General features: G+C 36.0%; 1 protein-coding gene across 1 annotated transcript; it reads left to right on the top strand.

Annotated features, from left to right (window-relative positions):
• Positions 1-4,003: 4,003 nt before the first annotated feature.
• Positions 4,004-5,413, top strand: LOC108451286 (uncharacterized). Its single transcript, XM_017748991.1, has 2 exons — positions 4,004-4,522; positions 4,565-5,413. Exons 1-2 carry the CDS (start codon positions 4,004-4,006, stop codon positions 5,411-5,413), a joined length of 1,368 nt encoding a protein of 455 aa, XP_017604480.1.
• The last annotated feature ends 17,802 nt before the right edge of the window (positions 5,414-23,215 follow it).

Below are 23,215 nucleotides of genomic sequence, written 5' to 3'. Positions count from 1 at the left end.
CATATTGCATGACCGTCGTGGTCACACCCTTTAGGTGGGAGCGAGAAACTATGCCTTCGTGAGGTTTTCACCTCCGCATGGGCTAGTGGACTGCTTCCGGGATACATTCGTACCTATGTCTTCGTGAGGTTTTCACCTCCGCATGGCCATAGGGAAATGTATTCCCTTGAACCGAACTCGATCCGTATGAGCCTATAATAGGTGAGGGTTGAGGAATCTGCTGGTTCGGGTACTCTTTTCTTTAGAACTGAGCCACATATAGTGAACCCTAGGGATCTACCTTAGATATAGCTATGTTGAACTTTTAGTGGTACCCATATAACTGTTTAATTATTCTCTATTTGTTTTGGATTTTATTATCTGGTACTAACTCGTTGTGTTTTGATTGCATATCATTCCATCTTTAGGGAGGTGTCGATTCTTATTCAATTACTAAGTTAGAAAGCTTGCTATGGAGAACGAATTCCTTGATAAAGTAGAAGATAATGCGGCTGTCCATATATGGTCAGAGAAGATGCAAATTGAGAAAGGGGATAGCCTGGCTGAAGGGTATACATCAGATATGGGATTTCACCCGGATCAGTGTGACACAGAATGAGTTCCAAGAATTGAAGGATATATAGGACAGTTGGGGCGATGAGACTAAGCAACTGTTTTACCAAAATTTCGGCGACCTACCTTACCTGCTTGACATTAAGGTAGATAAGAAATTGTTCTGGGCCATAACTCAATTTTGGAATCCTGCGTATAGTTATTTCACTTTTAGGAAGGTGGACTTGATGCCTACTATGGAGGAGTATACAGCTTTGCTTCATTGTCCAAATGTTCAAATCGATAGAGTGTATTTTAGGGCTGCTAATGCCCAACCTTTTGTAAAGAAATTGATGAGCATCACCGGAATGAGTTAACAGTGGGTTACTGCCCGAATACAGCAAAAATGTGAGGGTAAATGTATTCCCTGAGTGTGTTTGAGGAATCTGATCGTAGCACAGCCAGACATGAAGAAAAGGGTGGACATCTTTGCCTTGAGTATCTATGGTTTGGTAATTTTCCCAAAGGCTCTAAGGCATGTAGACGAAGCAATAGCCGATTTATTTGATCGGCTTGGCAAAGAAGCCACACCGGTGCCGGTAATTCTAGCTGAGACATTTAGGTCCTTGAGTGCATGTCGGAAGGCAGGCGAAGGCAGATTTATAGGGTGCGCGCAGTTATTGTCAATATGGTTCCATAGCCATTTTTGGAAGGTGGATAAAGTTTCTTATCGGGTTTTCTCCGAGAATTATTCCCCACTAAAGGAGATAATAGCCATGCCCAAGAGAGACGATATATCAGAGGAGAATTGGATCGCGCTCCTTCGAAATCTCCAGGAAGAAGGCGTCGAGTGGAAAACTCCTTGGTTAGTTCTTGATGAGATCCTCTATCGGTGTGGTAGTTTTGATTGGGTACCTCTGCCTGGAATTTGGAGAGCTATTGGATATGCCCCATTGCTCGTGTTGAGGCAATATAGATCGAGACAGTTTGTACCGATAACGCATGGGTTAGCTCAGAGTGAGTTCTCGTATAGGGGGAGCCATTATACGAAGAGAATCTGACAGATTGTCGATGCCTGGAGATAGACACGTCAGATGAAGAGGTTGGCGGTAGGTTCGATGACAACCCCGGAATATGAGGGGTGGTTGCACAGAAGAACCAATGATAATATCCCTCAGCCAATGTTAGGAGACGTCAAATCGATGGATGAATACCTACAAATAATTCCTTCCGAGCTAGAGATCATCAAGCAAGACTTCGATAAGATAAATTTGGAGTTAAGGAAGAAGATAGAGCAGTTGGAAGAAGAAAAGGTGCATTTGAGGTTAGATGTCGATGTTCAGAAGCTCGAGACCGAGAAGTTAAGAAAGGGAAAGAGAAAGGCCGAAGAGGACTTGGACAGTTTGAAGGCTAATTACAAAAAGCTACATATGTCAATGAGAACAGCTGGATTGGGAAAGACATCGGAGCAGTGGCGACGAGAAGTTCAAGAAGAAAAAGCCAGAGCTGATCAGTGGGAGAAGAGGTTCCACGATGCTCGAGCATGGGAAAGCACCTTGAGGAAGAGTTTGATCGAAGGCCAAGATGAGAGGCAAATATTAGCAGCTCGGGTAGCGGAATTGGAAAGGGTGTTGCGTCAGAGTCATGGTCATAACTTGGGCATTGAACTAAAGGCAATATCATGAGTGAAGCCGTGGCACAGATTCGATCAGTGGCTGATTATTTACAGACTTCAGTGGTTCAGGCTGATGTACTAAGTGTGAAGTATGAGTTAGAGTCGGACTGGGGTCGTGAGTTGGCTTGCCTTCTTGAGAAAGTTAAAACTTTGAGCATTAGGGCAAATTCGTATATATAGTCTATTTTATGTAAAGGATTTTATTTTCTAAGAACGTTTCTAAATGGAATTGGATCAAAATCGACACCCTTTTAGTTTTGCATTCGTTTCATACATTTGCATTTCATCGCATCACGTGCATTAAGTTTCAAAAAAACTCTTAATTAATTTAAAATTATATTATAGTTACCCTGGAACATTAATACTACACGTGCAAAAAAACTAAAGCTATGGATCAAAGGCTAGAAAAATTGGAACAAATGCAGAGTGAAATGCAAGAACGGCTGCAAGCACAGATGCAAGAGCAACTGGCCAAGATTCAGCAGGATATGAAAGATCAGATGCAAAAGTCGCAGAAGGACATGATGAATCAGCTAACTCAGTTGTTGCTCGGAGGGCCAGGAAAATGGAAGAGCCCTATAGTCAACCCAGATGGTGATAGCGAGATCCTTACTTACCCTCCAGGTTTCACCCTAGTGCATACCCCAGTACCACCTCAAAGGGTGTCTGTTAATGTCAAACCCGATGTCGGTAGGTATTTCTGCACCAATGAATTTCCCGACGGGCTCGTGTTCTAAACCTGAGGACGATCGGGTAAATCCTTCGGTCCCCGACTTTGATGAGATGGCAGAGGTAGGGAAGGCAAAAGGAGAACTCCAGAGCAGTTGGAAGTCCGATACAAATGGCTGGAAGAGAAATTCAAGGCGCTGGAAAATGCAGATTATCAATGCGGTATGGATGCTAAAGAGTTGAGTTTGGTTCCGAACCTAGTGCTCCCTCTGAAGTTTAAAATGCCAGAGTTTGAGAAATATAATGGAACCAACTGCCCTGAGGCCCACATCACGATGTTTTGTCAGAGGATGATTGGTCATATCAATAATGATCAGTTACTCGTTCACTGTTTCCAGGATAGTCTGAGTGGGGTTGCAGCCAAATGGTACAATCAGCTGAGTCGTACCCAAATTAAATTGTGGAGAGTCCTAGCACAGGCCTTCATGAAGCAGTATGGCTATGTGACAGACATAGCGCCCGATCGGGTCACGCTACAGAACATGGAGAAAAAGTCAAATGAGAGTTTCAGACAGTATGCTCAAAGGTAGAGGGAAGTCGCTACACAAGTTCAACCGCCGCTCGTGGAAAAGGAGACGACCATGCTTTTCATTAATACTTTGAAGGCACCTTTTATCAATCACATGCTGGGAGGCGCGACAAAGAGTTTCACAGACATAGTGATGTCTGGTGAAATGATTGAGAATGCGATAAGGAGTGGAAAGTAGAGGCTGGGGAGAGCACCAGAAGGTTAGCCCCGAAAAAGAGAGAAAATGACGTCGGCAATGTAAGCATGGGTCATGTAAAACCAATCATAGTTAATCAACTAAGGACGACAGTCATGGGCCAGCAAGATTCATCAAGACAGGAACCCAATATAAAGCGGAATACGGAGAATCCCCAGTTTACTCCTATTCTAATAACGTACCGGGAGTTGTACAAAAATCTATTTGATGCACATGTTGTATCCCTGTTCTATTTAAAATCGTTGCAGCCCCTTATCCCAAGTGGTATGATGCAAGTGCCCAATGTGAATATCATGCGGGTGTTACAGGACACTCGATCGAGAATTGCACCTCATTTAAAAGAATGGTCGAAAGGCTCATTAACGTGGGTGTTGTCAAGTTTGATGAGGTGCCTAGCGTAGGAAACCCATTACCCAATCATACTGTTAATGAGGTAAACGCGGTAGACGAAAATATGGGAAGAAGAGTTAGGTTGGATATAGCGGAGGTGAGAACCTCGATGAGGGAGGTTCTAAAGAAGATGGTAGAAAGAGGTCTAATCATACAAGACTTTGGGAGCAAGTCTCGAGAAGTGGGAAACTATTGTGAGTTTCACGGTAAGGAAGACCATGAGATAGAAACATGTAATGAATTCAGGGTCTTAGTTCAGGGTTTAATGGACAACAAGGAGATGGAGTTTTTCGAGTTCGCTAAGGAGAAACATGTGCGCACCTTAGAGGAGGGGCTAATAAAGAAGGTCTGTAAAGTCAATCACCCAGTGGTGATCATTTCACGACCGAGAACAAATGAAGCTGGAGTAAAAATGACGCCAAAAGTGGTGATTCAGAAACTGGCAGCTTTTCCTTACAAGGATAACAAAAGGGTGCCTTAGAGTTATAATTGTAATGTGACATTGCCAGGAAAGGGAAGGTTGGCCAGCATACCAGATACGGAAGTTGAGCCTGTAAAGGAGAAGTCTTTGATGTCGAAACGAGGGGAGGGGATAACAAAACCACTGGTTAATAAGCCAGTAACAGCAGATGAAGCTAAAAAAATTTTGAAGTTTCTGAAACACAGTGAGTATAGTGTTGTGGACCAGTTGCACAAACAGCCAACTCGCACCTCGATACTAACTTTGCTTCAAAATTCGGAGGCACACCGTAATGCGTTGATGAAGGTGTTGAATGAAACCTATGTTGCTGAAGACATCTCGGTGAAAAAACTGGATCGACTCGTCAACAATATTAGTGCTGATAACTTTATTTCTTTCAGCGATGATAAAATACAGCCAGGTGGCATGGGGTCCACCAAGGCTCTGCACATCACTACCCGATGCAAAGGGTATACACTACCGAAGGTATTGATTGACAATGGATCGGCGCTAAATGTCTTGCCCCTATCTACATTGAGCAGGTTACCCATAGATAGCTCTCATATAAAGACGTGTCAGAACATAGTGAGAGCGTTCGATGGCACCGAGAGGAAAGTAATGGGTAAGATTGAGATTCCTCTTCTGATCGGACCTAACACGTATGAGGTAGACTTTCTCGTGATGGACATCAGGCCTTCTTATAATTGTTTATTGGGGAGGCCTTGGATTCATTCAGCAGGAGCAATACCATCATCATTGCACCAGAGGCTAAAGCTAGTAATGGAGGGTCGGCTAATAACCGTAAACGTAGAGAAAGACATTATCGCATCTGTCGCTAGTGATACGCCATACATTGAGAGCGATGATGAAGCAATTGAATGTGAACGCAACTTTCATCATTAAAGGAGGCAAGATTCCAAATCTAGAGTTATCTGAAGCTACAAAGATGAGCTTACAATTGATGGTAGGAAAATGAGCATTGCCCGGAAGGGGGCTCGAAAAATACCTCCACGGACGAGTTAAAGTACAGATTTTGGTTGAAAAATAGGATTGTTTTGGCTTAGAACATAGGCCGGACGCCGAACAGAAAAAGGGAGAGCTAGTGAGGAAACATGAGAGACGAAGGGCACGATTGAGTAGGGCAGAGGTTAAATGGGAGCCAATGACCTTCCCCCATATATCCAATACATTTGTGTTAAGAGGAATTATTCATCTCAAGTCAAAGAGGACAAGAGAAGAGATAGTTGAAGAGCTGATGGGAAGTTTAAGCATTAACGTCATATTGGAGGAGAGGACGATGGAAGGAAACTTATCAAGCATCCGCCCTAATGAGCTGGGAAGTGTCCTGAATAACTGGACTGCAGAGGAAATTCCTGTAGTTCTTAGAGCTAACACAGAGTAATATTCAGAACACACTTATTGTTTTAAGCCTAGAAATAATATAAATATTTTGTGAAATAGGCTCATGTTCGAACACCTTTGTTTTCAATAAAAAATGCATCTTTTGTGTTTCATTCTGGGCAAATCTTTTTTCATATTCTCATTATATTCATAATAATGCCATACAAATAAGCCATCCTTAAATTCATTCTCTGGATATTTTTTTCATGTTATAATAGGTCTCCAGATATCGACGTCACGAGCAACACCGTTACGGACTCAGAATCTCTTTTCGAGCCAGATATATGTTTAGAGGGATCTCAAGATTTTGAAGATGACGAAGAATGTGGGTTATCTCTGGATTTGTTAAGGATGGTAGAACGGGAAGAGAAATAAATTCTACCCTATAAAGAGACGACCGAGAATGTGATTTTGGAAGAGAAGAAAGAAGTGAAAATCGGAACTTACATAACTGAGGAAGTAAGGCGAGACCTCATTAAATTGCTACAAGAGTTCAAAGATGTCTTCGCGTGGTCGTATCAAGACATGCCTGGGTTAAGCACCGACATTGTAGTATATCGAGTCCCCATAAAAGAAGAATACAAGCCTGTTCAACAGAAACTTCGAAGGATGAGACCCGATGTTGCAGCAAAAATAAGGGAAGAGGTCAGGAAGTAATTCGACGCTGGGTTTTTGCAAGTTGTGAATTACTCGGAATGGGTTGCTAATGTTGTCTCTGTCCCAAAGGAGGATGAAAAAATGCGAATGTGTGTGGATTACAGAGACTTAAACAAGGCTAGCCCAAAGGACAATTTCCCGTTGCCCCATATCGACATGCTGGTGGATAATACGGCGGGTTACTCGTTATTCTCTTTCATGGATGGTTTTTCTGGATACAATCAGATAAAGATGCATCCCGCAGACATGGAAAAGACCACATTCATAACCTTGTGGGGAATATTTTGCTATAAGGTGATGCTATTCGGGTTAAAAAATGCGGGAGCAACGTATCAAAGAGTTATGGTGACCTTGTTTTACGACATGATGCATAAGGAGATTGAGGTTTATGTCAACAATATGATTGCAAAATCTCGAACTGAGGAAGAGCACATACAGGTTTTGAGGAAATTGTTCTTGAGGCTGAGAAAGTTCCAGCTAAAACTCAATCCGACAAAATGTACTTTCGGGGCTAGATCAGGAAAGCTTCTCGGTTTCGTCGTCAGTGAAAAAGGAATCGAGGTTGACCCCGAAAAAGTCAAGGCTATACAACAATTGCCCCCGCCACGCACTCAAAAGGAAGTTTGAGGTTTTCTGGGAAGATTAAATTACATTGCCTGATTTATTTCGCAACAAACTGAAAAATGCGATCCCATATTTCATCTTCTCAAGAAACATAACCCAGGTGTTTGGGATGAAGAGTGCCAGGAGACATTTGATAGAGTTAAACAATATTTTTCCAATCCTCCAGTGTTGACACCACCCAACCTGGGTAGACTATTAATATTGTATTTGACAGTATTTGACCACTCAATGGGATGTGTACTGGGCCAACACGATGAGACTGGAAAGAAAGAAAAGGCGATATACTACCTCAGTAAGAAATTCACTAAGTGTGAGATAAGGTATCCGCCAATTGAGAAACTATGTTGTGCTTTGATTTGGACAACTCGAAGATTGAGGCAGTACATGTTGTACCATACGACTTGGTTAATCTCGAAATTAGATCCTCTTAAGTACATGATGGAGTCAGCCGCTCTGAATGGAAGGATGGCCCGATGGCAAATTCTGCTTTCTGAGTTCGACATAGTTTATATGAACCAGAAGGCTGTAAAATGAAGTGTAATAGCGGATTTCCTAGCCAGTAGAGCTTTAAAAGATTACGAGCCCTTAAACTTTGATTTTCCCAATGAAGATCTAATTTATGTGGCAGTCACTCAAGAAGACACTCCAGAAGATCGCCCCCGCAAACTAAATTTTGACGGAGCATCAAATCTATTGGTAATGGAATTGGGGCAGTCTTGATATCCCCAAATGGAGATCACTATCCGTTTTGTTGCAGATTGGATTTTGATTGCACAAATAATATGGCAGAGTACGAAGCATGTATCATGGGCATCCGTGCAGCCGTAGAAAGCAAAATCAAGGTGTTGGAGGTGTTTGGGGATTCCGCACTAGTGATCTATCAGCTCAAGGGTGAATGGGAAACAAGAGACTCAAAGTTGATCAATTACCGAGAACTGGTTTTGGACTTAATTAAGGTGTTTGATGATATCACTTTCTACTATCTACCACGTGATGAAAATCAGATGACTGATGCCCTGGCTACGTTAGCTTCCATGTTTAGAGTGAATAAACAAGAGGATATGAAGCCGATCCAGATGGGTATTTGTGATGCTCTAGCTCATTGATATAGTATTGATGAGGAGGAGGAGAGGGATGATCATCCTTGGTATCAAGATATTCTTCAATATGTGAAAAATTGTGTATATCCTGATCAGACAACCGAAAATGATAAAAGAACATTGAGGAGGTTGGCAGGTGACTATGTCTCAGACGGTGAAATATTGTACAAAAGAAGAAAGGACCAAGTGCTGCTAAGATGTGTTAATGCTGTTGAAGCAAAGAAAATCCTGGAAGAAGTCCATGAAGGTGTCTGCGGAACGCATGCCAATGGGTTTACAATGGCCAGGCAAATCATGAGATTCGGGTATTACTGGTCTGCAATGGAAATAGATTGCGTTAACTATGCCAAGAAATGTCATAAGTGTCAATTTTATGGTGACAAGATCCATGTGCCTCCTTTTCCTCTTTATGTCATGACTTCCCCATGGCCTTTCTCAATGTGGGGCATGGACGTCATTTGGCCGATTTCACCGAAGGCTTTTAATGGACATCGTTTTATCTTTGTGGCTATTGATTATTTCACCAAGTGGGTGGAGGCTGCTTCATACGCCAGCGTCACGAAGTCAGCAGTAAGCAAGTTCTTAAAAAAGGAAATTATATGTCGATATGGCATACCAGAGAGGATTATATCTGACAACGCGTTAAATTTGAATAACAGCGTGATAATGGAGGTCTGCAGTCAATTCAAAATTAAGCACCAAAACTCATTAACAAATTGCCCGAAAATGAATGGGGCAGTTGAGGCGGCTAATAAAAATATAAAAAAAATCGTGGGGAAAATGGCTGAGACTTACAAAGATTGGCATGAAAAGTTACCATTTTCTCTCTATGCTTATCGAACGTCGATCAGAACTTCTACCTGGGCAACACCTTTCTCATTGGTTTATGGATGGAGGCAGTTTTGCCTATTGAAGTCGAGATTCCTTTTCTCCGAGTTTTATCTGAATTGAAACTAGATGAAGCAAAATGGGTCCAATCCCGGTATGATCAGCTGAACTTGATTGAAGAAAAGAGGCTGAGGGCTATTCGTCATGGCCAAATGTACCAGAAGCGCATGATGCGAGCTTACAACAAGAATGTTCGCCCGAGAGTATTCTAGAAAGGGGACTTGGTGTTGAAAAATATTCTCCCTATGCAAAAGGATTTCAGAGGGAAATGGATGTCAAACTGGGAAAGACCTTATGTAGTGAAAAAGACATTTTCTGGAGGGGCACTGATATTAGTAGAAATGGACGGCAAAAGCTTCCCCAACTCAATAAACTTAGATTCGGTTAAGAAGTACTACGCTTGAAAAAGAAGAGGCCAAGGCGAAAACCCGCAAAATGTGCCTTGAGACCAAAAGGGTTTTGAGTTGAAAACCCGAAAAATGGCAGCTCAAATTGTGAGCAAGGATGAGGCATGTTGCGACCTTGTTCTACTAGAATTAACAAGAAGGTGGAGCATTACATCTTGAAAGCATCAACGAAATATCTTGGGCCTCCTAAACACACATCTGGCCTCCAAGGGTTTTCGAACAGTCTGAATAGAGGAGCTCACGCTGCTATATCTGGGGCACCTATTTTCCATCTCATATATCTTTTGTACCTTAGTAAAATTTGTTGTCTTGATTAACATTTTACCTCGAGTTTCACTCTCAATAAAGTTTCATCTTATCCATTATGATAACCTACTTCAAGCATTTTTTGTTGAAATATTTGGTTAATGGACTAATAACATTTTCACAAAAGAGGTTCTGCATATTACTCTAGAAGTTTCTAAGTAGTGCAAGAACCCGAAACAGGTCAATTATTCAAAACCCACCAAACCTAAGGGTCAGAGTTACTTGAGAGGTAAAAAGCTTAAGTGAAGACAACTGCTTCAGATATGTGTCAGTTAAACGAGAGGAAATACATCAAGAGCAAACGATGAGCAATAACAGCTTAAACCTTAAGGAAAAAAGAAAAGAAGACATTTCTCATGACATTCAGCTTTCATACCAATATCATTCATACTACATCTAGTTAGGAGCATTTGATTCGTCTTGATCATAGCATCCTAATTATTTGACATAAGCATCACATCTAGGTAGGAGCATTTGGATTATTTCGATCATAGCATCCTAGTTATTTGGCATAAGTATAGATATAGAAAATCGAATCTACAAGACATGTTCCAAAGGACAGTGTAGTAGCATTGGTGAAGTCAGATCTTATCTCCATGTATCGACTATGGAGCGGATAAAAAATGGCGGGTCTTATCTCCATGTATCGGCTATGGAGTAGATTTAAGCCACCAGCCTTATCTCCCTGAAGTTGCAGAGAGCAGGTTGGAGATACAGGTCTTATCTTCCTGAAGTTGCAGGAAGCAGACCAAAAAGTTACAGATCTTATCTTCATATACCGGCTATAGAGCAGATCGAAAATGACAAGTCTTATCTCCCTAAAGTTGCAGTGGAGTAGACTGAAGATAGCAAGTCTTATCTTCTTGAAGTTGCAGGAAGCAGACTGAAAATTTACAGATCTTATCTCCATGTATCGACTATGGAGTAGATCGAAAATGACGAGTCTTATCTCTCTGAAGTTGCAGTGGAGCAGACTGAAAATAGCAAGTCTTATCTTCCTGAAGTTGCAGGAAGTAGACTAAAAGTTATAGATCTTATCTCCATGTATCGGCTATGGAGCAGATCAGAAATGGCGAGTCTTATCTCTATGTATCGGCTATGGAGCAGATTTTAGCCACTAGTCTTATCTTCCTGAAGTTGCAGGAAGCAGACTGAAAATTTACAGATCTTATCTCCATGTATCGGCTATAGAGCAGATCGAAAATGACAAGTCTTATCTCTCTGAAGTTGCAGTAGAGCAGACTGAAAATAGCAAGTCTTATCTTCCTGAAGTTGCAGGAAGCAGACCGAAATTACAGATCTTATCTCCATGTATCGGCTATGGAGCAGATCAAAAGTGGCGGGTCTTATCTCCATGTATCGGCTATAGAGCAGCTTTCAACCACCAGCCTTATCTCCTTGAAGTTGCAGTGGAGCAGACTGAAGATAGCAAGCCTTATCTCCCTGAAGTTGCAGTGGAGCAGACTGAAGATAGCAAGTCTTATCTCTCTGAAGTTACAGTGGAGCAGACTGAAGATAGCAAATCTTATCTTCTTGAAGTTGCAGGAACCAGACTGAAAATTACAAATCTTATCTCCATGTATCAGCTATGGAGCAGATCTCAGCTACTAGTCTTATCTTCCTGAAGTTGCAGGAAGTAGACTGAAAAGTTACAGATCTTATCTCCATGTATCGGCTATGGAGCAAATTTTAGCTACCAACCTTATCTCCCTGAAGTTGCAATGGAGCAGGTCGAAGTTATAAACATTATCTTTTGAAAGTTGCTACTTGAAGAAGAGGGGCACCAAGACTCGACAGGTCCAGGCAATTTTGTTCCCTTTTGAAGTCTTTGCTTCGTTATCGCTATACGACAATGAGCAAAGAGGGGCAGCTGTAGGGCCCAAAATTTGCCCGGCCCAAACCACTAGAAGCTAAGCAGACCTAAACCTAAGTACCCATTTACAAACATGGCCCAAACAGTCCAAAAACACAAACAGATTGCAAAAAAAAAACTCTAGGAGCCATCATTTGCAACCGAGGCAGTCCCCAGGCACCGCACATCACACGACTCTCCGCACCGTACACCACTCCACCTCCACATCAGAGTCCACACCTAGCACGTACCTGCAAACAAGCAAAAGAGGTTGAAAAATTGGCTATAAAAGCCAAATTGAATCAAATGTAAAAGGATCTTTTTTTTCCCGATTTTGGATATACACAAATAGCAGAACGTACAAGAGTAATTGATATCAATAAAAAATCAGATTGAAGGCCTAGAAGGTTGTTCTTTATTCTTTTCCATTTAGTATTTCTTTTTCTTTTCGTTTTTCTTGCTTTCTTTTCCTTGCAAACTGTTTTTACATCAAAATCGGGGAAGAAGAGACTTACTTGGCCTTACCCCGTGGTTCGGCGTCAGAGGTGGAGGCGCAGAAGCGCCAATGACCCTCGTGCGCAGCATCTCAAAGCAGAGGCGAATCCGTAGCAGAGGGTGAGTCTAAAAGGGGGTTTTGAATTTTCTTGAAGATAATCTGCAAGGCTGCTATTTTGGGCGGGGGTTTCTTTCTTTTTAGCTTTTACAAATACGTTTAAAACAGCACCATTTGGTCTTTGGGCCCTACGTTGACCCAAAATGGGTAATTTATGTGTTAAGTCCCCCCCTTTGCGATAGTGATCAATTGGGCCTTACTTATGCTTTCTTGGATTCTTTAAATTTATCCCTAAAATTTGCATGTCATTCCAGTTTAGTCTGCGTTTAGATGCAGCGTTTTGGGACTTGGGGAATTTGCATTTTTAGTTCCTACTTGTTAGTGCTTATCTAATTCAAGTCCAGGATTTTGTTTTAATAATTTGATTTGTTTAAAACTATCCTCTAGATTTTGTTTTTGTTCCAATAGAGTTCTTTCTTAGTTTTTAAATTCTTTTACTCTTTTTTTTTATTTGTTATTATCTATTTTAATATTTTACGTTCTAAAAAAATTGTTTTATTTTATAATTTGTTTATTTTAAATTTTCTTATATACAATTTATTTCTTCTAAAATCTTATTTTACTACATATATATATATATATATTTTAAAAAAACACTATGATTCATTATTTTTATATTTTATACTCATTAAGTTTCTACTTTATGTGCATTATAAGTTGTTAACAAGCATTTTTTTATATTATAAAGATTGTAATTCATATATATTCGTTAGCATATTTTTATGTAATGATACAAATAGTTTATTTATATTGTCCGGTATGTATATTATTTGTTTTAAAATTTGGCCTGAGCATAAGTTGCAATTTTTATGTACATAATTGATGTCACATTTTGCTAATTTTAGTTGTAAATTATTTTGTACAGCATTTATGTTAAATTTCAACTCATAATATTTGTTTTGAAATTCATTTATATTAAATTTTATATTTAGGCATTAATATTTCTATAATGCCTGTTTGTCTATTGTTGTTTTTATGCATTTTAATTTTTCTATTTGTACCTTTGTACTATAGTCGACGGTGAGCTATGATATTTATTGTTTGTTTCAAATTGTTTATTTCATTTTTTTCCTATTTTTAAATAAATCGTATAAATGAGCTCCACTGCTTTTATAACCACTCGTGTTTCAAAAGAACCCTCTCAACATAAGGAAATATCTCGTATTTGGGGAGTTTGAGAGATCGTGCCCAATCGTGCTGGGTTTCGTTCTTTTCATTCGACTAAAATACGGAATATCCTTTGAAAATTTCGTCCATTTTTTTTAAAAAAATTAAAATGAGGCAGTATTTCGTATTTGGGGAGTTTGAGAGATCGTGCCCAATTGTGCTGGGTTTCATTTTTTTCGTTCGACTAAAATATGGAATATCCTTTTTTGAAATTTTCATCCACGTTTTCTTAAAATAAAACGAGGCAATATTTCGTGCTTGGAAGTTTGGGGAGTCGTGCCCAATCATGCTGGGCTTCAATTTTCCATTCGACTAAAATACAGAATATCCTTTTGAAGTTTCGTCCATGTTTTCTCAAATTAAAATGAGGCAATGTTTCATATTTGGAAATTCGATAAATCATGCCCAATCGTGCTGGGTTTCGATTTACCGTTTGGGCTGAATAGTCAAATATCCTCTTTTAAAAAAAAAGTTTTAAGTGCATGTGTTTTGGAAATCCTGAGATGATCTTGTGTCGAGGGTTCAAAATATTGTATCCAGTCGTGCTGGACGTAATGTTTTATTCCTTCTAAGCGAGAGAATCTCAACATCCGATTCAAGTTATCCAAACGTTTTAAAGATTGTATTTTAAAATCTTTTCAAATTTTCAACATTAGGACATTAATCGATCAATACGGTACCGATTTTGGGCATTGCGAGGGTGCTACTCCTTCCTCACACGTAACCGACTCCCGAATCCGTCTTCTAGTTTTTCGTAGGCCAAAAACGTTGTTTTAATAAACCAAAATGTTTTATTAAAATGATCAACCACAGGGTGACCCGATCACACCTAAACAAAAAGGATTGGTGGTGACTCCATTTTCGTTTTAAAGTCGATCTCTATTTTTCAAAGTAAAAATGGTTTCGACAATATATATACTCTCACATTTTTTTGTAGGTGGACAATTTTTTTGTACATTACAAAAGAAAAGAAAACTTGTATAAAATAATGGGAAAATTGTCTTTAGGATTGAAAATACATATACATATTTCAAAATTGTAATATAGAGAATAAATTTGTCAAAAGTATAGTGATTTTTCATACAATTTTATCTATATAAATGACTTTCAAGGGTTTTATATATAAATTTTGATTAATGTAAGTTGAAAGAATAGTGAAAATAGAAATTCAAAACAACTAGAGTATTCTAAATAAAGTCATGACATCTCTAGATTAGCAAAGGAGAAAAATAAAATCAAAAGGAACTTCGTTTTTAAATTCCTTATCATATAATTCATCAAATATTCATTATATATATCTACTTACATCTGCATTAATTTCTTCATTATATATCTTCATATATCTACTTTGAAGGAAACTGTATATATAACACAAACAAAGCTTATATTCTTCATCTTCGATCTAAATTCATCAACCTTCTCATGGCTTGGTCGAGACATCCGAGGTCGTCGAACACATTGTCGAACCAAAAGTATGATCGTTTATGTACCGGCTAGGCGCGGACGTACGATGAAACCCTTTAGGCAAGCAACCCTTCACGTCTTGTTTATGGAAACCATGTTTCGTACTGGTTTCCGGCTTGAACATGACCAGGTCTTGAGCCTTGGACGCCAACGGCCTCATGGCATCCGCAACGATTGTCCCAGAACTCGGTCCAATCATCCGAGACGGGGGAGATAAAAGAAGGGAGAAGTAGAGCAAAAACATGAAGAAAAGAGTGGTAGTAGACATCGTTGGTATTGAAGATAGTTTTGAAAGGGGAGTGAGAGGGGGTGGCTTTAAATAGGGTATTGGGACCGACTCAAAACATATTTGCTAGCTGGGTCATAGACTTATAGGGTACAACTTGGTGCGGTGGACAATGGGGGAGTTTTTGCTTTTGAACGATGCAAAGTGATGAAGCTCGTGCATTTCATAAATCGATATCTTCTTAAGGTTTGAAAGTCAAAAGTCAACCACTCTTCCATTGCATTTATTCCTTTGGTTTTACAGTTTATCCTCCATGTATATATTTTTACCATAGATTTGTTAACCAATTGAGAACTGTTTGACTCCTTATACCGTCATTGTTCATAAATTTATATAATATGAGTAAATCATGATATCACCCCATTAAATAAGGAGGCTTTTATATTTACTCCTAAAACCTAGTAATGAGATGACATTATCGGTTTTGTTTAACACCGTTAATGCATATAAGCCCTTAGCCTTTATTTCTTTTTGTCTCTCTTTTTTAAAAAAAAAAATTATATTGATATTATATATTGAGTTTACTTGAAATGTGCTGCGTATATGAGGAACCAACCTTCCATATCGAATTGCAATAAGAAAACCTTATATAAAGGAAACAATTTTGTATAAACTCTTTTTTGGATTTTTATTTCAAGGTAATTATATTGAGTAAAAAATTATTTACTGTATTTCCCGTAAAAGTTTTTAAGCCTAGTAAGTAAGGTTTTGGTGGTGATGATGATAAGTGTTTTATAAGAATATAGTAAAATATTATTATATAAATATATAAAAAAAGGGATACAAGTTAATTTTTTAATATTGTTTGTGGAATAAAAAAGTATACTACCAGCATACCAAATACTAACCCATATATTTAGAAGATGTATTTAAAAGTATTCATGAATTAGATCCTATTGACAAAAAAAGGAAAAAGTCAAAAGCATATATGGCTTGACCCCTTAGCAGAGGCGAATCTAGGGGGATTGGCAGTCCATCAGTCCCTAAATTTTGTAAAAAAAATTTAGGCCCTTTGAATTTTAAACTTTTTTATTTTAATATTAGAATTAGTGTTTAAAAAAGGAAAAATTAGTGTTTGGCACCCAAAAGTTTTTCAAAGTTGATTTCTTTTATAGGATTTATAATTTTTTAATGATAAATTTAGTAACATTTTTAGTTTAATTTGGTAAACTAATACAAAGTAGTATCTAAATATTAATTTGATAAAATAAAGTTTAATAATTACAATACATATGTATAAATAGTATCTAAATATTAATTGAGTAAAAATAAACAAATTGAACATTTAATTTGTTTTGCTTTTCTTAAATTTTAATGATTAAGATTATCCCAAATTTAAAAACACCTTGTGCCCCATTAGCAATTCTTACTTGGCTCTTGCCCCTTAGGTTTTTAAAGTCATTTTGTTAATGTTTTAAATATATTTTAAACGAAATTATTCTTAACTAAAAAATAAATAAATTTAGTCAAGGTAACTTATGGAATAATGAAAGAAAAAGACATTGTATATATGGGAGTTTTTAGACTCCACAAACAGTGTTGGGGTGTTAACAAACATCCTGTAATAGTATAATAAAATATTAAAAAAATTAAAAGAAAAAGACACTTAACAATTTTTAAAGTTATTTGTAAAATGAAAAAGGTTAATTGGGGTTATAGATTAAAGCATTAATTTTTTTAGAAAGAATTTTTCAATCCAACATTAATTTTTAGAGAGATTTAAAACATTAATTCAATTTTCGTTGTCTTTTACGAAATTTAGAGGGAAGAAAAAAAGAGAAAAGAAAATGAATAAGTCAAACATTGTCCCATGACCTTAGATATCATGCAATTTTATTTTATTTTATTGAATAATATCATGCACTACTTAGACGTGCACTTGAGGAAATATAAATATAATCAACCTGGCAAAACAAAAAGAAAAGAAAAGTCAACCATTTCAAAGTCTTATACGTGGATAGTTTTGATTGACCCACGTGGGAGAAGTAGCTTACCCAATTAGGGCAGCTTCTTTATCCTATCTGCCTTAATCTTAGGCCACGTGTCTGAAAAATATTGAGAGAATAGAAAAAGTGAAAGATTTGTGGGTTACTGGGGCAACATGCCAAGATCTCAACGACTACCCCTAAAATCTTAAAAATTAAAGAGGCCAGGATCATAAGACGTGTAGATTGAGGTGGCAATTTGTTGGATATTCACAGATTACGAATCTTTGTGTTGACGTGGCCAGTTGATTTGGGTTGGTGGTGAGATAAATTTGTGTTTATGTCTACTGTACACACTTGGCCCTGTCTAGAGCGTCCTGTGTCATTTTACAGTACGGTTTATGTATTCCAAAATACATAAATAATAAGGTATAATGTGGTGGCTGCTTATTTTATCTAGTTGAGAATTTGATTTTTGTTCATAAAAATAAAATATATTTTATAGTTAATTGTTTATCTTTTCATAGAACACATAGTAAAAAGATTAATTATTATTGTTAATATTGAATATCTTGATTACGAAAAAATGAATATATTTAGAAATATATGGGAAGAAAGGGTTAAAGTTAAATTATAAATTTTATGAGATTTAAAATATAATTTTATCATTATATTAACTTATAATTTTACTATTTTTAGGGACTAAATCATGATTTATTATTCTTTAAGTAACTAGTACAAACTTAAACTTTATGAAATTTAGTGGGGCCAAAAGGAAATTTTTCCTATTTTAAGGGATATGGCCCTTGCTTGCACCCCTGACGTGATCCTTAGAAATACATCATATTGATGCACCTTGCGACTAGACATGGGCCGGATGGTTTGCCTGCCCTAGTCCGTATGGGTCGGGTTTTGACATTTTTTCTTCTAAATTTTAAATTGATTCGATTTAATTTGAATTTACAATATTTTTATTTAAATTTAATCTTGAAAACATATCAGCATTAATTCTTTTTTAATTATTATTTTATATATCTATGGTGAAATAAAACAATTTGTTTGTTAATTGTATTAAAAATGATAGCATTCAAAGAAAAATAATAATTTATCAGTCTCCACCGATATCATCGTATATCAAAAGTTAATGTAAATGTAAGCTTTGCTCTTAGAAACAAACAATCATGCTTAGGAGTGATTTTAGGCTCTTGATGGAGAAAGAACTACTATATTTGTTCCGCCTTTGTGACGGAGGCTTTAGCGGTGGTGCACGAGCTACAGTTTGCTATTATCAATTACTTTGAAATTAAACTCGCAAGAAACTAACTTATTGGAGATAAACTTGTTTACTTGTTATGCGAAGAGATTCTTAAAAAACTTCATTTCTTGCCGATTTGAGTTTATCGCAAGAAATGGTAACCAAACTGCACATGCAATGGCATCAGAGAGGATGCTTAGGCAAGGGGAGGCTTTCTGGGTGGAAGATGCGCCGTCACTAGCCTTGAATTGTGCTGCAACCGATCGTCAATTTATGGACCCACCTTGATGATTAGTTGTACATGTGAAGTTTTTGGGGAATCATCTTTAATCAGTTTTCCTCTTTTTATTTCTTGTTTTTTTTAACGTTTTATGATGCTAGCCAGGGAGATTAGTGCCGATTCAGCTCAAGTTTTGCTGAAAAGAGGGGATGGTAAATTTATTTTTCTATAATTTTTCTTTTGTTCTTGAATGCTATTACTTTTCGATCTTTCAAGATTCTATTTCTAAGGACTTTAAATTTATTTTGTAACCCTCTCTTTTCCTCAATAAACTCAATAGATTATTATTATTCAAAAATTTATCTATTTTTTTAATGTTTTATAATATATGAGTTATATAAAAACTCAACTCAACTCCCACATTGACTCCCATACATGGATCGGAAAGTTTTCATCTCCACACTCGACAATGATTGTTTCCTTAACAAGTTTCAGTTTATCGGTGATTATCAAATTGCACCCATGACTAAAATCATTCATTTTCAATATATCAGCACCATAGCAGACTACTTCCTCTCATACTCGTGCAGTTCTCTTGAAAATAAATTGGTTCCAAGCTTGTAATACCACGAGCCAAGTTCGTCTTCCTGACATAAAAAATAAACTTGACCATGGTTCCACCTTAATAAACCATTCTATTAACCATGCCCACCTCCATCTCTCCATCTCCCTTCTCGTATTATCCTTCCAAAAGATAATGAACTAAGGTTCGTTTGGCTTCCACATTTAGAACACCATTGATGTTGAAATCCTTGTACAACCCTCTAATGGTAAACATGTAGAGTTAATTTAATAGAATTTATAAATATGAAAAATTAAATTTATTGAATAATTTAGAATCAAGACTAATTTAATCAGATATGTAACTATTGAAAATTATAGAAGACCGCAACATTTTCATTAATAATTTAACAGGGTGACCAAAACAGAATTGAATGATTACGTTAGTGATGAAATTGAATTTTTTATAATTTAATAACCAAAACAGAAATATGTTAATAACTAGGTGATTAATTGTATAGTTTACCCATTAAATAATAAAATTGTTTACGAAGATTAAGCATTAAATGCTCAATAGCTCAAATTACCTAAGCACGTTAAGAGATAAATATGAACTTTTAAGTTCGTTTATTTACTTTCAAAATATAACTCATCTCATGTTGAATTTTAAATTTAATTATTTTCAATTAAGTTTGAATTTAAGTGAATACAAAATAAATAAATTATATATTAAAATAAAATGCATTAAATCATTAAACTTATAACCAACAAACCAATCATTACAACACTCGGATTGATTTTATTCCTTAGCCTCAAATTTTGAATTCTACCCAACAATAATAGAGCTCAATTAATTTGTTTCAATAACTAAAACTTTCATTCGATAAATATTAAAATTATAAATAAATTTTAGTTTAACATTTAATTATATACATAAATTTTGATTTTATGTAATTTTATATATGAATTTTTTTATAACATCCAAAACTTGATCTAGATGTTATGACCAGATCCAAAAATTTTACTGTAAAACATTTGGAAGCCCCAAAACTATTTGATTTATAAGGTGGACACTAATTCTTACTGAGTAAAAATTTAGATTATTAGCAAAAATTTCTTTCTTAACCAATTTGATAAAACCTCGAAATTCTTAATTTAACTTGTTTTTGAAAAATGTGATTTGTTTTTGAAAAAAAAATCATAATTTTGCAAATCTAGTGAGTATCACAGAAATTATGTCGAAGTAATTTAAGACAAAAGATAAAAATAAAATTCAACCTCTAAAATAGTCCAAAAATTATCAAAACGGAATAAATCAACTTTTTTTAATTAATACTAAATTAAATTGTAAAACTGAGCTCCCGTCACACCGACCCGTTTTAAGTCTGGCGATTACCTAAAAGTAACAGACAAACAGAGAATGAGTTTCGAAATTTAGTGTGTAAAATATCATAAAATCAACAGAAATATTTTCAAACATATCTCAAATACAGAAACAATGTCAGAACATATCAGATGTAGATTTATATTCCTACCCCCATCTGCTACACACCATATAGGGTATTAAATACACATCCAGCCCTACACACCACTTAGTGTTAGCATGTCACTTTTCAAAATATTTGCAGCTTAATTGCTAGATCAATAGACGAATTATCGCCAAATACAGATATACACATGGTTAAGCCACCAAAATTGGCAAGTAATTATACTGCCCACACTTCCTCCATAACACATATCACACTCCAATTAGAGGTCAGTATTCGATTGAGTCGAATCGAATCAAGTCAAAAAATTTCAAGTTAGTTGAGTTGAAGAATCCTATTTTAGCAACCGAATTTAATTTGAATTTTTTCAAATTGAATCAAATCGAGTCAAAAAATTTTGAGTCAAGTCAAATTGAGTTAACGAATCCTATTATTTATACTCAATGTTGCATTTACATGGACCAATTATTTAACTAGTAGATTAAATACAAAATTATTTAACTACATAAACAATATAATAATTTTTCCTTTTAATTTAATAGGTAAACATTTATCAAAACGACGTGATTTTGCCTTTTTTTTATCCGGATTTTTAGATAATACGAATTGTGTAATTCATATTCGAGTTAAACCGAAAAACTTGATTTTTTTTTATTTGAGTTGATCCGAATAACTCAATTAACTCAAATAACTCGAACTATTTAATTCAAAATTTGAATTTTTTTATCAAGTTTTCTAATCGAATTGGATTTTGCTCACCCCTAACCCCAATGCACATACAAAAATAACATATGTCAAAATTTATATATCATACATGTTCATATAACAGATACAAATCATGCTTGATGAATAATAGATCAGACAAATTGTTTAACAAATCATACATATTGTATCACACTACATATTAATTACACTTACTTTACACGTATTTATATTAAGTTTTATGCTAACATATTAATAGAGATCATATTTTATAGCCTAATTTATAACATATGACCTTACAGAAGGCTTACATTCGATCCGAACGACGTTTACGATCTTAGGAAAAATTTTTAAATTTTGGGTTCACATGGTCCAATTGGCTCAGACTATGTAAGACACACGATCCAACACACAGCTATGTGGAGTCGACAGTTCAAATTTTTGACTTTCGTGATTCACTGTTTTTTTAAGTTTTTGTTACACACCTGATCCAATTTTGATAAGTAATCAACTACGAGATTTTCAGTACATAAAAAAAATCATACAAATGATCTATTTTAGCATTGAATCACCAATATCCAATAATTCATCCAATCACAACCGGTGGTATTACACCTTAATAAACCGAAGTTAAGCCTTCTAATGCTCAACCACTTACCCGAACAGACACGGCAGTCCTAGCACCACTAAATTGTAGAAGGAAAATTCTGGCCTTCTTAATTAACGCCTAAGAACGAAAGATTCACGAGGTTAGCTCATGCTCCAAAAGAATAATTAAGCCATTAATCAAAAGCCCTTACAAAAATCTACAGAAAAACACTTACTTACGAATACCCGGAAAAATAAAATCGTAAAAGAGAGTAGAAGATGATGTCCCACACCAAAACGCTAGAACGCAGTTGGGAGCAATGAAACAAGAATCAAGAAAAATTGAAGAAGATAGCAAGAAACGAAAAAACAAACAAAAGGGAAAGAAAAAATAGAAACAGAACCTGAAGAAAAACAAAATGGGGATACGTGGGGAAAAACGTGAGAAATAGGAGCAGATTTTTGAAATAAAAAAAAATCTTTAATATAATTATACTATTATTAATTTAAAGTAAAACAAAACCTTAACCAATTAACCCCTTGATAACTTATCATCTTTTTCAAGAATTTTAATTCAATTCGACCTTCAAGGACTAATAAAAATAATGCCAATTTTTCTCACATAGAGACTTAAACACAGGATTAAAGATTAAGCTAACACCTTATCATTGAACCAACGGACTCATCCTAACACAAATTGACCGAAAATAATATTTAAACCCAGCGAACAAAAATAGGTCTAAGAACAAAAATAATTGAATTTTTGCAAAAAGTACAACTTAAACCTAAGACCTCAAACACGCAATCAATGCACTTAACCATTAAAACAAATACTTGTTTATTATAAAATTTAACAAATCAGAAATTAGAGTTTTGGGGCATTACATTGTTATTTGATCCAATCTTTACAAATTATTAACACTATTGTTGATATTGCATCATTTTATGTTTGTATAATGCACCCGAAATCATTATAATAATAAATTGATATATTTATTTCTTTAAATGTACTTGATTGAATCAAAATTAAAGTTTTATATATATTTGAACTATAATAAAAGTTTTATATGTATAAATACACCAAATTAAAATTCATGTATCAAATTACACATTAAATCAAAGTTCATACCTAATTTTAATATTTATCCTTTAAATTTTATGGATCAGGGCCCTTTATCCAAGACAATTGAATCAACTATCAG

Source organism: Gossypium arboreum, chromosome 5, assembly GCF_025698485.1.
Source record: "Gossypium arboreum isolate Shixiya-1 chromosome 5, ASM2569848v2, whole genome shotgun sequence".
Classification (NCBI taxonomy): Eukaryota; Viridiplantae; Streptophyta; class Magnoliopsida; order Malvales; family Malvaceae; genus Gossypium; species Gossypium arboreum.
Note: the sequence above shows the minus strand (reverse complement) of the source record. Positions and strands in the feature narration are given on the sequence as shown.